Source organism: Mauremys mutica, chromosome 3, assembly GCF_020497125.1.
Source record: "Mauremys mutica isolate MM-2020 ecotype Southern chromosome 3, ASM2049712v1, whole genome shotgun sequence".
Classification (NCBI taxonomy): Eukaryota; Metazoa; Chordata; order Testudines; family Geoemydidae; genus Mauremys; species Mauremys mutica.
This window is the reverse complement of record NC_059074.1, coordinates 18,273,276-18,294,413: the sequence shown is the minus strand read 5'-3', so window position 1 is coordinate 18,294,413 and position 21,138 is coordinate 18,273,276. Positions and strand designations below refer to the sequence as shown.

General features: G+C 41.8%; 1 protein-coding gene across 1 annotated transcript in view; it reads right to left on the bottom strand.

The window, feature by feature from the left end:
• OPN5 (opsin 5) overlaps positions 1 to 20,742 on the bottom strand; it is a 105,420-nt gene extending 84,678 nt beyond the window's left edge. Inside the window, exons 1-4 of the mRNA XM_045009255.1 lie at positions 20,664 to 20,742; positions 18,046 to 18,121; positions 15,668 to 15,766; positions 11,959 to 12,081 (exon numbers count right to left, since the gene is read on the bottom strand). Coding sequence (XP_044865190.1) covers positions 11,959 to 12,081; positions 15,668 to 15,731 — 187 coding nt within the window. The 5' untranslated portion in view covers positions 15,732 to 15,766; positions 18,046 to 18,121; positions 20,664 to 20,742. The remainder of the gene's footprint in view (positions 1 to 11,958; positions 12,082 to 15,667; positions 15,767 to 18,045; positions 18,122 to 20,663) is intronic.
• Positions 20,743 to 21,138: the final 396 nt, after the last annotated feature.

The window sequence follows — 21,138 nt, the reverse complement described above, 5'->3', positions numbered from 1 at the left end:
ATTTTGTATTCTTCCCCCATCTCTTTGGCCTTCTCTCCTTTCCATTTTGTTTCTGGATACTTTATCTGTATTTTCCTCCTCCTCAATCTCTCTGCAAGCTCCATGCTATGGCCAGTTAGTATGCCAACAATCCAACTTGCCAGTCTGATCTTAGTTCCTGGGCTACCTTCTTTAACTGCACGTATCCAAAGTCATACCATAGCCCTCATCTATTTCCCACAACATTCGGGTAGGGGCACTGTCTTAAGTCTTCGCTTAAAAAGTGAAAGTGATGGAGACTCTACCACATATGGAGTAGTTCCAATGGTTAATTACCCTCACTGTTAAAAATGTGCACCTTATTTCATGTCCGGCTTTGTCGAACTTCAGCTTCCAACTGCTAGATCTTGTTATATCTTTCTCTGCTAGATTAAAGAGCCACCTACTATCAGAAATCTCTTCCTCATGTAGACTGTGATCAAACCACCTCTTATCCTCCCCTTGGTTAAACTAAATAGATTGAGCTTCTTTAATCTCTGAACAAATCTGGTTTGTAATACCGAATTTGGGCTGCTTTCTATTTTCTGCTAACAGGCTAGAGAGGGAATTAGTACACTGCTGCATTCTTCAGGGTGCAGGTGCACGAAACGGAGTCTTTTTTTGCTTTGAAAAACCTATGTGAAAACCGAGCTAGAGAAGGCTGGAGTTAGTCTAGAGATTTGAACTGCAAACACCATCTAGCATCACAGAGAAAAACTCAAGTCACAAATAACTATGCAGCACTGAGATTTTTTTAAGAGCACCAATTCATAAAGGAAATGGAGGAGAAGAGACACGTTAACTGAGGGCATGGCTACACTTGCAGATGTAGAGCGCTGAGAGTTAAACCCACCTTCGTAGAGCTGAGTAGGGAAAGCACTGTAGTCTGTCCACACTGACAGCTGCCAGCACACTGGCATGGCCACATTTGCGACACTTGCAGCGGCATTGAGAGCAGTGCATTATGGGCAGCTATCCCAGCATGCAAGTGACTGCAACATGCTTTTCAAATAGGGATGGGGTAGGGTGGAGTGTGACAGGGAGTGTGTTATGTGTATGTGGGGGAGAGAGTGAGTGGGTTTTTGGGGTGCTGAGAGTGGGGCAGCATGCTGTCTTGTAAGTTCAGACCCCCTGCTTCCCTCCCCCCGCCGCCTCTCTCTCATTCACTCAAAGCAAACAGTAAATGTTTGCTTTTTCTTGGAGCTGATAAGCAGCCAGCTTCTCCGAAACGGAGCTTTGAAAGGGCATTTCCGCATTCCTGCAGCCGATTTCACAATGATGACAAGAGTGGCCACTTGACTTAAAGGGGTTATGGGATGTTTCCGGAGGCTGATCACAGCGCAGTAAGGCAACACCTCATTCACACTGGCACCGTGGCACTCCAGTGGGGGCACAGCAAACGTTATTCCACTAGCCAAGGTGGAGTAGCAGCAGCGCTGTAGCTGCGGAGTCAGAGAACTCTATATGCCTTGCAGTGTGGATGGGAAGTGAGCTGGGGCAGCCGGGGCTGCTGTATTGCGCTGTAACTCTCAAGTGTAGCCAAGGCCTGAGTGATAGAAAATAAGTTGCAGATAATCATAATTAGATTCCAGTGATGCAAGCCAAGAAGCTTTTCTCTCCAACAATGAACATTTGAAATCTCACCTAGAGGTTGTTGTTAATCTCTCTCAGAGTTGGGGTGTATGTGGAATTATATATGTTGCTATGAGCGAGAAAAAAGAGATGTTTTTTATTTTTTTATCAAAAGCAAAGCATGCGTGAAGTAGCTATTGTATAAGATTTTGGAGGGTCAAACGATCACTTGCCCTAGTGGATGCATGGCTCTGTGACTGCTCAGCAGAGCAAAGAGCTGCAGTAGGTGGATAGGAGCAGGCTCTGCAGGGTAAGAGGTGTGCAAAGTAAGTCAATATGAATGAATTTAACTGTTGAATATAAGACTACTTGCTTTACCAAGAATACGATGGGGTCTGACAACGATCCCAAAGTACATGGTGCTCAGACAAAAAGGTCAGGTATCAGCAAGCAGGTGTTTAATCTGAGTACTCTGGTAATGGGCTTTGTGGAAATGAAAGTTTAGCGCCTGTGGGGGGGGAGGAGGAGGGTCTGAACAAATGAGTCAGTCACTGCTTTGAGTCTTTGCATGAATATTTGTTAATGGTGATGTTAGTCATTAAAGGAAACAGAGTAATGGGAAACTGTATCCATATTCTGAACTGGAGCGTGATGTCCTGTTATGGGTCAAAACAAACCTAAAATAGCAATTAACAAATAATAAAAGAATTGCTTCTCTCCAGAGGTTAAGGTCAGACTGAACAAATCAGCCCATCCCAGCCTCTATTTTTTTTTCTAAAAGGTGCCTGTATTTTTCTAGAGAGCTCCAAATTTTTCAGCTCTGCCCTTCTATAGACTGCATGAGTCTAAGAGTCCTTATGTCTAGTCAGTCCAGGTTATCATTAGATTTGTTGCCCCAATGCTGAGTGATGGTAGAGGAAGGGACCTTGCAGGTCGGCTTCCTGTTGGGGCAAAAATCCACAATGTGTGGTGTTTGGGTATATTCTTAGTGCCACTTGTTCATGTGATACTATGTACACCGGTCCTGGAACAGCAGTGGTTTCAAACAGCGTGCAGGGCAATCCCTTCTTCTAGGGATCTAAGACCAACACCAATGTCAGTTTTAGGGAGCAACTGTGCAGCAAGAATTGACTGTAGTCAGAGAGATTAATGCTGAGAGTAAATGCCCTTGCAGCTTGCCATAACACCCCAAATAAACTACATCAGAGCCAACACCACAGCTTTTTCTTCTAAAACTAAAAACTTGCTTGCACACTAAGAGGAGGAACTTGAAAATGGTTTAACAGCACCATCTAGTGATCACAACAGCCCTACTTGGTGCTTACTTTTCTGTCTATTACATTACTTATACCGAGATTCTCTGAACAACACTACCATTGTCCATCCCAAACAGAGACTTTTGTTTATTAAAAGGTCTATTGACGGAAGTGGGGTGCAGTTATCTGAGCACAGGTCACTGGAACCAGGTAGTCTCTGGGTGCTGTGATCCTAGAGCTAATACACACTGTCTAATGTCCAGTAAGCACTAGGTCGGAGGGAAAACAAAGCCTAATCTAATTGTTTATGCAGTTTTTAAAATGCTGAGTCTATTCAGAATTCTGAAAAAAAATCATGTTCAGAGGCTTAACAGAGCCATTAGCCTTGTCAGTCCTGTAGTAGTGTGGGTCAAAATTCATATATTTAGGCTCCTAAATCCATATTTATGCATCTGAGATTATGAGAACGCACAAATCCCATTAGGAAGCAGGCCACTTATCTTTATGACCAAATTTGGATTTAGGAGCCTAATTTTTGAAAGTCTTGGACCTGGTAACTATCTTCTATGATCTTGGTCAAGCCACTTCCACATTCTTGCTTCACTTTTCCCATCTGTAACACATGCCTCCACTAGGTATTGAGCTTGGATTGAATGTTTGGGGCAGAGGTTGTCTTTTTGTTCTGTTTGTACAGTGCATAGCACAGTCAGGTCCAGGTCCAGTGCCGGGGCTCTCTAGGGCTATCACAATATAAACAACTCTACAAACACTGAATACTTTCCTTTTGTATTTTCTATTTATATTTAATTAAATTATGTAATTTGATCAAGTTGACTGTGAGGTAGGATGAATATTAGGGCTATCAAGTGATTAAAAACATTAATCGTGATTAATAATGTGATAAAAAACTAATTGCGATTAATCTCGCTGTTAAAGAACAATCGAATACTATTTATTTAAAATATTTTTGGATGTTTATTACATTTTCAAATATATTAATTTCAGATACAACACAGAATACAAAGTGTATAGTGCTCACTTTATATTTATTTTTTATTACAAATATTTGCACTGTAAAATAAAAATTGTATTTTTCAATTCATCTTGTACAAGTACTGTAGTGCAATCTCTATCATGAAAGTTGAACTTTACAAATGTAGAATTATGTACAAAAAATGCGCTCAAAAATAAAACAACGTAAAACTTAGGAGCCTACAAGTCTACTCAGTCCTACTTCTTGGTCAGCCAATAACACAGACAATCACTGAGACAAACATCATCAATTACAATTTGCAGGAGATAATGCTATCTGCTTCTTGTTTAAAATGTCACCTGAAAATGAGAACAGGTGTTCACATGGCACAGTTGTAGCTGGTGTTGCTAGATATTTACATGCCAGATGTGCTAAAGATTCATGTGTCCCTTCATACTTCAACCTCCATTCCAGAGGACATGCTTCCATGCTGATTATGGGTTCTGCTCGATAATGATCCAAAGCAGTGCGGACCGACACATGTTCATTTTCATCATATGAATCAGATGCCACCAGAAGATTGATTTTCTTTTTTGGTGGTTCAGTTCTGTAGTTTCTGCAGAGTGTTGCTCTTTTAAGACTTCTAAAAGCACACTCCACAGCTTGTCCCTCTCAGATTTTGGAAGGAACTTCAGATTCTTAAACCTTGGGTCGAGTGCTGTAGCTATTTTTAGAAATTTCACATCGGTACCTTCTTTGCGTTTTGTCAAATCTGCTGTGAAAGTGTTCTTAAAATGAACATGTGCTGGGTCATCATCCAAGATTGCTATAACATGAAATATATGACAGAATGTGCGTAAAACAGAGCAGGAGACATATAATTCTCCCCCCAAGGAGTACAGTCACAAATTTAATTGACACATTTTTTTTTAATGAGCATCATCACCATGTCCTCTGGAATGGGGCTGAAGCATGAAGGGGCATATGAATGTTTAGCATATCTGGCACGTAAATACCTTGCAACGCTGGCTACAAAGGTGCCATGTGAACATCTGTTCTCACTTTCAGGTGACATTGTAAATAAGAAGCAGGCAGCAGTATCTCCCATCAATGTAAATAAACTTGTTTGTCTTAGCGATTGGAAGAATAAAAAGTAGGACTGAGTGGACTTGTAGGCGCTAAAGTTTTTCATTGTTTTGTTTTTGAGTGCAGTTACGTAACAAAAAAATCTGCATTTGTAAGTTACACTTTCACAATAAAGAGATTGCACTTCAGTGCTTGTATGAGGTGAACTGAAAAATACTATTTCTTTTGTTTATCATTTTACAGTGCATATATTTGTAATCAAAATAATAATATAAAGTGAGCACTGTGCACTTTGTAGTCTGTGTTGTCATTGAAATCAATATTGAAAATGTAGAAAAACATCCAAAAATATTTAATAAATTTCAGTTGGTATTCTATTGTTATAAGTGCAATTAATCCTGATTAATTTTTTAATCGCAATCAATTGTTCTGAGTTAATCACATGAGTTAACTGTGATTGACAGCCCTAATGAATATTAATTCCAACAGCCTTCCCAATATGTCTTTTATTATAAAGATAAAGGTGTAATCTCCAGTGCTGTTCCTAAAATGAGTGATGTGATTTACAAAGCTCAATTTAGTAGCCTACTATGCAGTAACTTACTGCAAGCAGGAAAGCAGTGATTGAAGTCTTGCTGAGGGAAAAGAGCGCTGGTAGTTTCACTGTCAGTTTTACTGAGGCAGTGAAAAAGAATGTGTATTACAGGCAGTTTGTAAAACACATGACTCTAAAACTATCAAAGAGATATATCAACGGAAGTCAGATTATTCCTGTCTGGTGAATCCAGTGCATGAACAGATGATGATTAATATGATTGAAATAATTAAATCATTGTTCCCTGGAAATGAAAATAACTAACATGGCTCAGTGACAGGTCTTATGACAGGACAAGTAAAAGCAAATATTTGGAGATAGCTTCTTAGGTTATTTTGGGTAATCCCATGATTTCTTCAACATGCACATATCCTCTAGAGGGACCTCAGTGTCAGTTCATGCATTGTAAACAACAACTTTCAATACACGTTTGTTTATTCTTATCCACCACATCACATTCTTCCTCAGAAGCATTTGCACACTATTTTCCAAGGTTATCCATTATTTGAATGCCAGGAGATTAAAAACAGAGAGAGAAGGCTGACAGTCACCCCATTATAATCATTCCAAACAAACAGTAGAACACCATGCATAAAGTTTATAAAAGGGACTAGTGATTTTGAGTCCCTTCATTTTTGGTTGCACAGTTTGGGACTCTGATTTTCAGGACAGGTGGCTAGGTACTTTCTGAAAATAGCGCTCCTTTAACGTGTGTCGAGATGAATATCCAAAAACTAAGGCACGCAAAATCTCTAATCGCTTCTGATAATCTTGGCCAAAGTTTGCTGAAGTGCACTCAGATATTTTCAGAAAAAGATTGTTAAGCTACGGCTCAGGGAAAAATTACTCAAGAGTAACAGTTAAACAGTAAACCTTACGAGAATGTTATAGTTGTATTAAAGCAAGTTAAAAAAAAAAAAAAACTCAAGTTCCCCAACAATTAGAAATGAAAACAATTCCAAATTCTGGGTCATATTTAAAAGAAACCCAAAGAATGAAAGCACAGCTGAAGTACCCAAACAACCTTAACTCAGCCTTCTGTAGCGATGCCACGTGCCACTCTTGCTTTCTTTGTTCCTTTCAAACCTATTGTATGGATTGTGTTGTTTTTTCAATTAAAAATCCTTTTTCTAAGTGGTTTGAGAAGGACAAACTTCACTGCCATTGAACTTCTCTGGGGCTAGGAACCAGGGTCCACTGCTCCACAGCAGCCCCGCCAGGTTGGAGTTTCCAGGGTCAGTGCTGCAGATCTGGCAGCCTTGGGAACCCTGGTTTCCAAGGTCCATGGCTTCCAGTTCAGCTGTGGCTCATGGGGATCTATACTGCTTGCTCCCCATCAGCCCAAGCCCGGATAGAGAATGGGAAGCCTAGAAGCCCTGTTATCTGTGTCTGAACAAAGAGCCTCAGAGTCTGGGTTTTGATCATTTTGAAATACAATTTTTCAGATTCTCCCTTCTGCAGATATTTGATACCATTGGTTTCCCTTCCATTGGTAATTCAGAAGGCACTTTGTGTTCCACACACTGCCGTTTGCACTTAAATACATCTGCTATATTATCTCAATTGAAATGTTTTATAGCTTGTGTCATTTTTTATGTGATGGGACAGAATGGCGTCAGGTAGAGGAAGGACCTTTATTGTACGATAATTTCATAATACGCTAAAATTACATGTTATAGGTAGTTATGTGTTCAAAACATGCATCTTTATGCTAGTAGGGCAGTACCAACCTCATTAGTTCTCTGTTCACATTGATTTACCAGTTCTGTATGTATTGTCTAGGAATTATATGTTCTCAGAGCTATTCAGCTGGAAATATTGATTTTTTTCTTTGAATATAGGTTGATTTGTGACTACACATTTGGGGCTTACTTCTTTGGATGCAGTGCACACAATTCCCTCACTGAGATTCAGCAGGAGTCCTAGGCATAGATTCATAGATTTCAAGGGCAAGAAGGCACCATTGTGACTATCTAGTCTGACCTGTTGTATAACAGAGGCCACAGAACTTTTCTAAAATAATTCCTACAGCATAACTATCTTAGAAACTGTCAGCGAAATGAACCATGACCCTTCGCAAATTGTTCCAGTGGTTAATTTCTCTCACTATTAACAATTTACACCTTATTTTCAATCTAAATTGGTCTAGCTTCAGCTTCCAGCCATTGGATGGTGTTATTCCTTTCTCTGCTAGACTGCAGAGCCCATTATTAAATATTTGTTCCCCATGTAGGTACTTATAGACTGTACTTAAGTTACCTCTTAACCCTCTCTTTGTTAAAGGGACTAGATTGAGTTCTTTGAGTTTCACTATAAGGCAGGTTTTCTAATCCTTTAATCATGCTCATCACTCTTGTGTGAACCCTTTCCAGTATCCTTCTTGAATCGTGGACATCAGAACTGGACACAGCATTCCAGCAATGGTCGGAGCAGTGCCAAATATAGAGGTAAAATAATCTCCTAGTCAAGATTGCCTTTTATGCACATCAGGCTTGCATTAGCTTTTTTGGCAACAGCTTCGCACTGGGAGTTCATGTTCAGCTGATATCTGCCTCCCAAAATCTTTTTTCAGAGTTACTACTTCCCAGGATAGAATTCCCCAGCCTGTACATATGGCCTACATCCTTTGTTCCTAAATGGGTACATTTACATTTAGACATATTAAAATGTATATTTTTGCTTCACCTAGTTTACCAAGCAATCTAGATCACTCTGTATCAGGGACCTGTCCTCTTCATTATTTACTACTCCCCCAATTTTTGTGTTATCTACAAACTTTATCAGCAACAGGGGGGAGGGATAGCTCAGTGGTTTGAGCATTGACCTGCTAAACCCAGGGCTGTGAGCTCAATCCTTGAAGGGACCATTTAGGGATGTGGGGCAAAAACCTGTCAGAGAGTGTACTTGGTCCTGCTGTGAAGGCAGGGGGCTGGACTCAATGACCTTTCCAGGTCCCTTCCAGCTCTATGAGATAAGTACATCTCCATATTACATTTTTTCACCAACTAGGGGCAGAGCTCTTCTTGACCTACTGCTCACAAACAGAGAAGAGTTAGTAGGGGAAGCAAAAGTGGATGGGAACCTGGGAGGCAGTGACCAGGAGATGGTCGAGGTCAGGATCCAGACACAAGGAAGAAAGGAGCAATATACGGACCCTGGACTTCAGAAAAGCAGACTTTGACTACTTCAGGGAACTGATGGGCAGGATCCTCTGGGAAAACAACATGAGGGGCAAAGGAGGCCAGGAGAGCTGGCTGTATTTTAAAGAATCCTTATTGAGGTTACAGGAACAAACCATCCCAATGTGTAGAAAGAATAGTAAATATGGCAGGTGACCAGCTTGGCTTAACAGTGAAATCCTTGCTGATCTTAAACACAAAAAAGAAGTTTAAAAGAAGTGAAAGATTGGACAGATAACCAGGAGGAGTATAAAACTATTGCTCAGGCATGCAGGAGTGAAATCAGAAAGGCCAAATCATACTTGGAGTTGCAGCTAGCAAGAGATGTTAAGAGTAACAAGAAGGGTTTCTTCAGGTATGTTAGCAACAAGAAGTCACAGAAAGTATGGGCCCCTTGCTGAATGAGGAAGGCAACCTAGTGACAGAGTATGTGGAAAAAGCTAATGTACTCAATGCTTTTTTTGCCTCTGTCTTCACAAACAAAGTCAGCTCCCCAACTTCTACACCAGGCAGCACAGCATGGGGAGGAGGTGACCAGCCCTCTGTGGATAAAGAAGTGGTTCAGGACTATTTAGAAAAGCTGGATGAGCACAAATCCATGGGGCCGGATGCACTGCATCCGAGGGTGCTAAAGGAGTTGGCAGATGTGATTGCAGAGCCATTGGCCATTATCTTTGAAAAGTCATGGCGATTGGAGGAGGTCCCAGATGACTGGAAAAAGGCTAATGTAGTGCCCATCTTTAAAAAAGGAAAGGAGGAGGATCCGGGGAACTACAGGCCAGTCAGCCTCACCTCACTCCTTGGAAAAATCATGGAACAGGTCCTCAAGGAATCAATTCTGAAGCACTTAGAGGAAAGTGATCAGGAACAGCCAGCATGGATTCACCAAGGGCAAGTCATGCCTGACTAACCTAATTGCCTTCTATGAGGAAATAACTGGCTCTGTGGATGAGGGGAACGCAGTGGATGTGTTATTCCTTGACTTTAGCAAAGTTTTTGATATGGTCTCACACAGTATTCTTGCTGGCAAGTTAAAGAAATATGGGTTGGATGAATGGACTATAAGGTGGATAGAAAGCTGGCTAGATCATCGGGCTCAACAGGTAGTGATCAATGGCTCCGTGTATAGTTGGCAGCCGGATCAAGTGGACAGTGGTGAGCTGGAGCCGGTTCCCACCGGTTCCCAAGAACTGGTTGCTAAAATTAGACCTCCGTGGAGAACCGGTTGTTAAAGGGCCAGGGAAGTGGGCAAAGAACTCCAGTCCGCGGGCCGGACCATCCTGTTGCTCCCAGGATTCCCAGCTGGGGAGGCTGAGGCTCCCCGGGCCCCTCCCCCGCTTCCCCCAAGCTGTAGCGTGGCCAGCCGCCGGCACCAGCTGGGCAGCTCAGCTGAGCTCAGGAGTCGTCCTGCTGCCGCTTTTTGAGTCACCCGGCAAGGTGGGTGGGAGGGCTGCTGCAAGATCCAGGGCTGGCCAGAGGGGAGGGGAGGGGGCAAGTGGGGTAATTGGCCCCACAAGGATGTCTCCCCTGGGCTCTCCCCCGCTCTCTGCCCCCCGGCAGAGTTGCAGCATGGCCAGCAGCTGGGCAGCTCAGCTGAGCTCCTGAGTCGTCCTGTTGCTTTGAGCTGCCGGCAAGGTAAGGGGGGCGCTGCGAGCTCCAGGGCCGGGGGGGGAGGGCAAGTGGGGCAAATTGCCCCAGGCCCTGCAGGGGCCCCCGGCCCCACGAGTATGTCTCCCCCCTGCCATGGCCCCTCCCCTGCTCCCCCTTAAATCAGAACTTTTTATAGGGAACCGGTTGTTAAAATTTTGGCAACTCATCACTGCAAGCGGAGTGCCCCAAGGGTCAGTCCTGGTGCCGGTTTTGTTCAATATCTTCATTAATGATCTGGAAGATGGCGTGGACTGCACTTTCAGCAAGTTTGCAGATTACACTAAACTGGGAGAAGTGATAGATACGCTGGAGGGTAGGGATAGGATATAGAGAGACCTAGATAAATTAGAGGACTTGGCCAAAAGAAACCTGATGAGGTTCAACAAGGACAAGTGCAGAGTCCTGCACTTAGGACGAAAGAATCCCATGCACTGCTACAGACTAGGGACCGAATGGCTGGGCAGCAGTTCTGCAGAAAAGGACCTAGGGGTTACGGTGGACGAAAAGCTGAATATGAGTCAACAGTATGCCCTTGTTGCCAAGAAGGCTAATGGCATTTTGGGTTGTATAAGTAGGGGCATTTCCAGCAGATCAAGGGATGTGATCATTCCCCTCTACTCAGCACTGGTGAGGCCTCATTTGGAGTACTGTGTCCAGTTTTGGGCCCCACACTACAAGAAGGATGTGGAAATATTGGAAAGAGTCCAGCAGAGGGCAACAAAAATTATTAGGGGGCTGGAGCACATGATATATGAGGAGAGGCTTAGGAAACTGGAATTATTTAGTCTGCAGAAGAGAAGAATGAGGGGGGATTTGATAGCTGCTTTCAACTACCTGAAAGGAGGTTCCAAAGAGGATGGATCTAGACTGTTCTCAGTGGTACCTGATGACAGAACAAGGAGTAATGGTCTTAGGTTGCAGTTGGGGAGGTTTAGGTTGCATATTAGGAAAAACTTGTTCACTCGGAGAGTGCTGAAGCACTGGAATGGGTTACCTAGGGAGGTGGTGGAATCTCCTTCCTTAGAGGTTTTTAAGGTCAGGCTTGACAAAGCCCTGGCTGGGATGATTTAGTTAGTTGGGAACTGGTCCTGCTTTGAGCAGGGGATTGGACTAGATGACCTCCTGAGGTCCCTTCCAACCCTGATATTCTATGATTCCAGGTCATTGATAAAAATGTTAAATACAGTAGAGCCAATGACCAGACCCTGTAGAACCCCACCTGCTCAGTGATGATTCCAGTTTGCAATTACATTTTGAGACCTCTCAGTTAGCCAGCTTTGAATCCATTTCATGTGTGCCCTGTTAATTTTATATTGTTCTAGTTTGTTTTTATCAAAATGTTGTGAGATATCAGGTGAAACACCTTATAGATGTCTCATTATATACTATGTCAATGCCTTTATCAACCAAACTTGTCATCTCATAAAAAAAAAGGTTAGTTTGACAGCATATATTTTCCATAAATACATGTTGATTTGCATGAATTACATTACCCTACTTTAGTTCTTAAGTAATCAAGTCCCATATTGATTTCTCCATTATCTTGCCCAGGATCAATGTCAGGCTGACAGGCCTATAATTACCCAGGCCATCCTGTTCACCCTTTTAAAAAAATTGACAAAACATTACCTTTCTTCTTGTCCTCAAGAACTTCCCCAGTGCTCCAAGACTTATTTAAAATCAATATTAACAGTCCAGTGAGCTCCTCAGCCAGCCATTCTAAAACTCTTAGGTGCAAGTTACCTGGACCTGCTGATTAAAAATGTCTGACGTTAGTAGCTTCTATTTATCATCGTTCAGAGTTACTAGTGGAATGGAAAGCATGTTATCATCACATTATCTATGTTTTCCCCAAATACAGAAAATAAATATTTAGGAATACTTCTACCTTTTCTGCATATTATTTGTAACCCAGCCCTGAGACGTGGCTACAGCCTTATCCAGTTTCCCTTCTGGAGTATGGTCCTGGATTCCTCTAGAAAGGCACTTGGTGCCTCCAACCAAGGAAATGCCGCCTAGTGCAGAGAACACAGAGGGTCTGTCCCTTGGGAAAATATTCAACACTCAATCTCATTCAGAGGTGTGCCATACAGAGCACACAAAACTAAACTAGTGATCACAATTCCCAGAGTAATAAAACAGTAACTGGGGCTTTTTCAGGACTGGGGACAATGGAAAACAGGATCAGGATAATAAAAGACAAAACAACAATAAAAAAGCTCTACCCCCTCCCAACATTTACAACCAAAACTAACCACCCTAAGGTAATCGTGTGCTAAGATTCAGTCTCTGATGGGTGGTGCAGCGCTGACTGGCTTAAAACAAAATATCAGAATAAGCAAAGAGGGGTATTCTTGCAAAGTCTCCACTCCAAAGATGGTAAGATGCCCTTGTGGCTCTCTGGTCTGGATTCCAGTGTGCTGTTAGGCTGGCTCTTGGTAGCCTGGCCATGACTCTTCTCAACCTCCTGAGTTTCTGGTCTCTGCTGAGATGACACTGTTCAATCACAGAAGTCTGCAAAGGACTCTGTCTTCCCCTGGGTAGGAATATGGAGGGTAGAAGGGTCCTCCCTTGCTGTGATACTTCACGCTCTTCTCCACTTCAGAGACAGCAAAAACCAAACCGTTTGTCTCTGAGTTTGGCTTATGATTTGTTCTGTTTGTGTTGCTATCAAGTTATATCTCCGCCCTGGAGACTAGACAATGTGGGAAATGGAGTTCTGAACCTCTGGAGCTATTGCTGTTGTAGTCCTGGGATGAGTTCCCTAGAGTCTCAGTGTGATATTTCAGAAGCATCCCCTCTTAAAGGGTTACATATGGACAATTCTACCATTTCCATCTAGGAATGAACCAATACCATTGCCAGGATTCTTTTTGTTCCTAACGTACTTTTAATCTCCTTCTTATTGTCCTTAACTCTGCTGGCCATAGATTTCTCCTTGTGTCCCTTGGCTTCCTTTATCAATTTTCTGTCATTCCTAACTTCTGATTTATATTCACTACTATCAACTTCCCCTTTCTTCCATTTATTTATTTTATTTTTTAAAGCTGCCTTCACTTCCCCTCAAAACCAGGTTGATTTTTTAACCAGTATGGCCTTCTTCCTCAACTGGGGCTTTAGGAGCATCTAGTAAAGTGTTCTTAAATTATTCCCAATTATCATTCATACTCTTCTAATTAAATTTTTCCTCCCACCTAATTTTACTCTTAATCACCTATGTGAAATTGGCCCTTTTAAAGTATCAAGTACATATACTGCCAGGATGGCATTATTCTGTTTGCTCATTATACATGTTATCAAGTCATGATCACTGGTATCTAAGCTACCATTAATTTTTAGTTCTGTGATCAGTTCCTCCTTATCTGTTAAGACAAGGTCTAATAAAGAATTCCCCCATGTTGGATGCAACACTTTTTAAGTTAGGAAATTGTCATCTATAATGAAACAGCTCCAGGGTATTCACAGATTCACAGGATGACTGTGATTGTTTAGTCTGACCTCATGCATAACACAGGCCATAAGACTTCCCTGAATTAATTCCTGCTTCAAGCCCAATAGCTGTGGTTGAACGGTCATACATCTTTTAGAAAAACATCCAATCTTAATTTAAAATGTCTAGTGATGGAGAATCTACCACAGTCCCCGGTAAATTGTTCCAATTGTTAATCATCATCTCTGTTTAAAATTTGTGCTTTATTTCTAGTTTGAACTTGTCTATTACCTTTAACTTTCAGCCATAGGATCTTGTTCTACTTTTCTCTGCTAAATTGACAAGCCCTCATCAAATTTGTGTTCCTCATATAAACTATGATAGAGTTACCCCTTAACCTTCCCATTGTTTCAGGAGCAAGCTCCCTGGAATCTTGCATTATTGTATTTCCAGGATCTGGCCAACAGTCCCCTAAATAGGTGAGGCTGTGCTGTCTGGACACGCAACGATTCAGCTCTGTTCGTATCCTAGGCAGCTTTCAGTAATCAGAGTTTCTGTGAAGTGTTCCAAGTATTTTCAAGTTTCCCTCATGGGCCCATGTGAATCTGGATCTATGAAAATAGTACTGTACTGGACCCTGATAGCATCATTATTTCTCCTCTCCAGCGGGGGATTGAGCTGCAGGAGCAGTTTTGGGACTGACCAGAGACTAACACTTCAGTAGACAGCTGAGTACCTATATGTCCGCCAATCAAATCACCTCAGGGGTGAAACTAGTCAGGAGTTACTTTAGAAGGCAGAAGAGTGAAGCACAGTCTCTCTGGCCCTGAGAGACCAGGGGAAGGTCCTTGAATTTGGCCTGAAAGCACATCTCATTGTGCCTGAGAAGAGAGAGGGAGGGTCCAGGGATCCAGCTTGGGGAAGGTGGGGCCTGAGCTAGTTCTGGGGGCCTCTTGTCTTGAAAGGAGAGAGCCAGGAAAAGCCTGTGAAGGAAACGTCTAGGGAACCCAGTTAATGGCCAGAGGTAGCCAGGGTGGGATGGAGAGGCTAGAGCTCAGGAAGTCTTGGGGGCCTGTAGAGGGGAGTCTCAGCCAGGGAACTAGCAGGTGCAGAGCTCAAACCTGCAGGGGAGACACCAAACCTGGTGAGTCAGAGGGACAAGGATCAGAGTGGAAAGTCACTTACCCAGAATGGATAGACTCTAGAGACTTTAAAATAGAGCTGACTGGAAACAGGAATATTTTTCAGGAAAACTCACCATCTGAAAATTTCCTATTGGATAAGAATGATTTTCCTTCAGGAAAACTTAACTGTGGAAAAACCCTACTGTGCACCTCTTTCTGACTGTTTCCTAACTTTTGCCAGCTGGGGAGTGTTCCGTTTGAGGCGGGAGGGGGGACAGAATACTTCAGCTTTGAAACGTAATGCCTGACACACCTAACAGTGAAAAAGCTGCCTTTCAAAGTGAAACGTAACATTTTTAAACAAACAAAGTGTTATTTTTCTCACGTCTTACCTTTTGGGTTTCCTTTTACTTTCCTCACGGTTTTTAGGGTGGGAAATTAGAGAATGTGGGTCTTTCCCCAAAAATTCTAGGTGAAACATTTTCAAAAATACAAAAACAAAATCCTGATTTTTTTCATTTGGAATGGTTTTGAAATATGAAATATATAATCAGGCATGAGAGATGCCCATAATAAATTACTGAATTGAAATTAATTTGTCAATGAAATGTTATCAACTCTTTTTTAGCCAGCTTTACTTTATAGTCCCTATAAAGGAAGGGCTCCAGAAGGAAGGACTCTGGTGCACCCAGAGGAGTCTGTGGACTCTGGGAATCAGACCCTAACCAGGCCAAAAGGGTCTATTAGATTTATTAACTGTGATTCTCTATTCACTATTGTTTACTTTTATTTGGCATGACTCCTTGATAGCGGAAGTGGGCCAAAGGCACAATACTTTCCCCACACATCCAGTCACCAACATCCACGACCTGTTCACATGATCCTGAAGGAAGAGATAAACAGGAAAAGTTTAGCACAAACTACCGACTTATCCTTCCCAGTGGGGGTCTCCATACTTGTGTACGTATTAGGATGCCACCTAGCATAAATCACTAACCCATGCTTTCCCTTTTCTCTTCCAGACTGGGAGCGAATTCCATGTTGATCTGAGTGTTATTAGACAAACTATTAGATGACCACGAGGCTCTATTACTGTAGTTGGAACACCCACAATGGTAGCTTCCAAGGATGTGGTAAGTTTGCCACAGCTGCCAAAGCTAGGCGATCTTTGTGCACCACAGCTTGCTATGGCTTAGGTCTATCTGGGAGAAGGGGAATGATGGCCAGTACTAACTATTAAACCACCACATGCCCATTGCAGAGGAGGTATGGTGCTGCGGAAGTAAAGGAACATCCCTGCCATGCTGTCTCTGAGAAGCAACCCCCTGGAGACCAGGTAGCTACTGGGTGAGGTTATACCAAATGTCAGACAGGATGATCACACCAACAGAGAGGCTAAAACAGGACATAATTAAAAGTTGCAGCAGTCTATAGTTTTGAAGCATTAAACTAGCAAGTGGAGAATGTGCCTCTGTAGCTTAGTTACCATGAGTTGGCTCAATTTTCCTGACAGGGCAAAAAGTTACCCAGACTGCCAGGAAACTGCCGAGAGGGACTGAGTAAGACAAGCAGAAGTGTGCAAAAAGCAGATTACCAGACAATAACTGATGAAGGTTGCCATAAGCCAAGGAAATCAGGTTGGCATAGAGCGAGATCTTGGAGTAATTAAATGGGACTCTGACATTTAATCTTCCTGCTGTTCATTTTACAAACTGCAAATCCTTCCCATCCTAAGAGATCAGCTCCTCCAATTTAAAACCTGATGCACACACTGATGCTCAGGGAGTGCAAATAAAAATGTGCCTTTTTTTCCTCTGGTGCCGTCCTCACATCTGCTGGATACATAATTTATTTGGCTCTTGCAGTTCTTATGTTCAAAAATAGTTCTCTTCTAGGGGAGGAAATGAGTGGTGAAAGTATGTAAATACTTCTGAGGGCCCAGATTCCTCAGCTGCAGGAACAGCTATTACAGTTAACGCTGAGAAAAAATAAGAGCAGGTGCCATCTTCATAACTTTCCAAGGCTTGATATAGTGGGTACTTTTGGTGTGTGAAATGGCAAACGTAAGTCACTAATGCTGTACTAATTATTATGTGTGTTATGGAAGCACTTAGCAGCCCTGACTAAGATCATGGCTCCATTATGGTAAGAACTGTACAAAAGCATAGTAAGAGACAGTCCCAGTCCTAAAGACCTTATCAGCTAAGTAGAATAGATTGGCAATGGGTGGGAGTGGAAACAGAGGCACAAAGAGTTGAAGTGATTTGACTGAGGTCATACAGCAGGTATGAGGAAAGAGAAGAGAGGAAAGGGAAGAGTGAGGAAAGAATCCAAGCCTCCTGAGTCCCAGTCTGATGCCCAAGCCTCTGAATCATGCTGCTTTCTAATCTTATGAAGTTTTGTTACATGTGGTCAACTCTGAAGAGCAACTGTGAAAACAGTGCCTCCTTAGACAACAGAACTGCTGTGCATTTGTAACCCACACTGGGTGTGGTGTTCTGCCCCATCTAGTGGCACCGAGACCATTTAGAGAGAGAGAAATGAGTCTGCTCTACTGCCTTAGGAGAGAGCTAGTTGGCTTTTAGCTCATGCGGTAGAGGCTCAAGCACCAAGCTCCAGAGGTTTCCCGGTTCGATCCTGCCCGCTGACAACTGGGGTCTGTGGGCATTACACATTCAGGGTCCCATCTCCTGAATTTCTTGACAAAAATGTTGTGACTGCTTTTATGCTTCTTAACACTGCAGAGCCAACGAAGCTATGGGAGAGGGAGTTGGATTCCTGTTAGTGAAAAACAAAAGAAAACATGCCTGTCACAGTTCAGGGCACTGCACCTTTATTCCCCTTCTGTAGTCAAGCAAGAGCACCCACTGTAGGCTCCCGGCTCCTCAGCTGTAGGCTCTCTTGGACAAAGACCAACATCTCTCCCTCTTCTGAATGGAGTTTTTTCACAGTTCCGTGACTACACTGTGTTATTCCCAGCAAGCCACACTGCCTAACCAGGCCAGAATCTGTACTTTGCTTACACTTTGAAGGCTTATGAACAGCAGTTAGGAGTTACCACACAGCTCTTTCTAAACTAGCACATTTATTCTTAAGGTGAAAGCATTTCAGAGGAAACAATAAAAACAGTAAAAGAACCTACTCAAACGCTAATATGCTTACCAGAGATCACCCCACCACCATCTCCAGTGGGTGCTCTGGCAGGAGTCAGTCCTTCAAATCACACCCAGGGGGTTTTCTGTCATTACAAGTTCATAGCAAAACAAGCACACACATGCATAGGTTAGTCTTTCCTTTATACAGCCTGGGACTTTGATCTTCAGATTCCAGGAACAGGTAACCAGTATCCAATGGTCCCTTCTCACAGTGTAGCTGGATTTTTCAGGAACCAAGTGAGGAATTTCCATTCACCTCCCACTAGATATTTCACAGGAAATCCACTTCACACACATTGTCCCAATGAACCATTTTTTTCTGCCACATTGCTCAACAGTGTCCTTTGATCACCCAGGCTCGCAATAACACATGACCTTTAGCAGTAGTTCAAAGTAGTCCAAAGATACTTAAAACTTAATCAATGAGTTTTTTTCAAGGACATTTGCAGGAAATTGCCGCATCTGTCACAACACCCCAGTGGTTTTGTTGAAGCCTCTTCATTGAGTTTGTAATTGTGATTGATTAGTTATATAAACACATCCTGTTTAAGGACTGTTGCTCCATTTATCATGATATGCCTCTTCGACCACTTTGAAGGTAATACCTAGGAATACACCGTTTTCACCAAGGGCATTATTTGGCCTGCAGAATCTCTATAACTGTAATGTATGTTGCTTAAGTGCCCAATTAAAAGTTTGAGCTATTTGTATGACCTTGATAAAACAGTTTTTTATAAATCAAAGTCAATTTGCTCAGCATATTCACACATTCTAGTTCTTGACCAGACAGCCACTGAAGGTGCAAATGTAATGAAAGCTGTCATTTTACTGTAATGGATTTTTTTCTCTCACCACAGAGTTTGGACTGACCCAGAGGGAATTTGAGGTGTAATCTTGGAGACCTTTTTTCATGACAGAGTTCTCACTTCATTTCAGCCGCCAAAACCATCTCCACATACAAAGTCCAAAAATTATATATATATATATATTTTTTTTTTCAAAGGTTGCATATTAAAGGAAATAGAAATTTCAAGAAAATCCAATTTCCTTTATTGCCTATTCATTGATCATAGCTATTATCTGGAGCAGAATTAAGAATCTACCCAAAATCCAAAAACAATAAATCTGTCACCAGAGTAAGATAAAGGGGAATATGCATTTTTCTCAGGAAATCAATTGCACATGGATAGGTGGGAACACTTGCTTTGGAGCACCTCATATATGGAATAAAGCAGCATGTCCATGGGAAACAATTCAAAACATAGTTCAAAAAGATCTACATAATATTGTAGTCCTTATCTGTGTCTTCTGTCTCTATTAACATAATCTATCTAGTTATTTTTTGAACCTTGTTATGGTCTTGGCCTTCACAATATCTTCTGACAAGGAGTTCCACAGGTTGACTGTGCATTGTGTAAAGAAATACTTCCTTTTATTTATTTTAAACCTGCTGCCTATTCATTTAACTTGGTGACCCCGTAGTTCTTGTGTTATGAGAAGTAAACAAACACTTCCTTATCTACTTTCTTTATACCAGTCATGATTTCATAGACCTCAATCATATTTCCCCTTAGCCGTCTCTTTTCCAAGCTGAAAAGTTCCAGTCTTATTAATCTCGCCTCATACGGAAGCCGTTCTATGCCCCTAATCATTTTTGTTACCCTTTTCTGAACCTTTTCCAATTCCAATATAACTTTTTTGAGATGGGGCAACCTCATCTGCACGCAGTATTCAAGATGTGGGTGTACCATGGATTTATAGAGAGGCAACATATTTTCTGTCCTATTGTCTATCCCTTTCTTCCCAGCATTCTGTTCACTTTTTTGACTGCCACTGCACACTGAGTGGATGTTTTCAGAGAACTATCCACAATGACTCCAAGATCTCATTCTTGAATGGTAACAGCTAATTTAGACCCCAACATTTTATATGTATAATTGGGATTATGTTTTCCAATGTGCATTACTTTGCATTTATCAACATTAAATAATCTGCCATTTTGTTGCCCAGTCACCTAGCTTTGGGAGATCTTTTTGTAGCTCTTCACAGTCTGCCTGGCCTTAACTATCTTCTAATTTTGTATCATCTGCAAAATTTGCCAGCTCACTGTTTACCCCTTTTTCCAGATCATCTATGAATATGTTGAATAGAACTGGTCTCAGACAGACCCTAACTAATCATTCTAACTAATAAGCCATGCACACCGCTATGACTCAGCCAGACCCCCAGACACATCATGAGTTGCACTTGTAAATACAATTTCCTACTTCATGCAACTATTAACGATAAGTACTATTCGCACATACAGCTCTCGTTGCCTGATCAGTGAACAGAAAATATTTTCCTTTGGTATGTGTCTCCTCTGGCATGTTAGAAGGTACCAAGTGTAGATCTCAAGCCATGTCTCCATCTGGTAAATGCAGTTTTATTTACAGGTACAGAGCTGTCAAACGGGATTCACAACTTACAAATGGGACCACAAAGTGCACAGAATGGAAAGACTTACAAGGAGCATCCTTATGTTATAAAACAGACCTCTCCAGGTGGGAAAATCAGTTACCTGTCAAAGTGCCATGCAATTTTATAAAAGTATCAACCTAACCAAAGTTATTAGAAGCTACTTACCAGAAGACATGTGAAGTTTGAGTTTTCAATAGCCACCTGACCAGTGTATCTAATTCTTCCCAACACCATCGACGTCTTCTCAAAGTTTAGCTGTTTTAAAGTATCTATAATATCTCTATAATGAATTTAAACCCATTTTGGCAAGGAATGTTTGCAAAATAATCCTGATTTCTGTTAATGTTATTTGATATAAGTATTCACCTAATTGTTTAGAATGATTAATTTTCAGCTGAGGGGCTGTTCAAAAACTATTTGGCTAGATAGTGACTGGGGCACAAATATTGTTCCTGCACCCTGATTGGATGACAAACTTTTCAATGAGGAGCACAAATAATAATAAATAATGAACTTCTATTATGAATTGGTAGGTGATCAGGCTTTTGTGCTAAAATTTATTAAATTTTCATGAATTGTGAAAATTTTCATAAAAACATGTTTGCCATCCAAGTACTCATCAGTAAAAAAACAATATGCC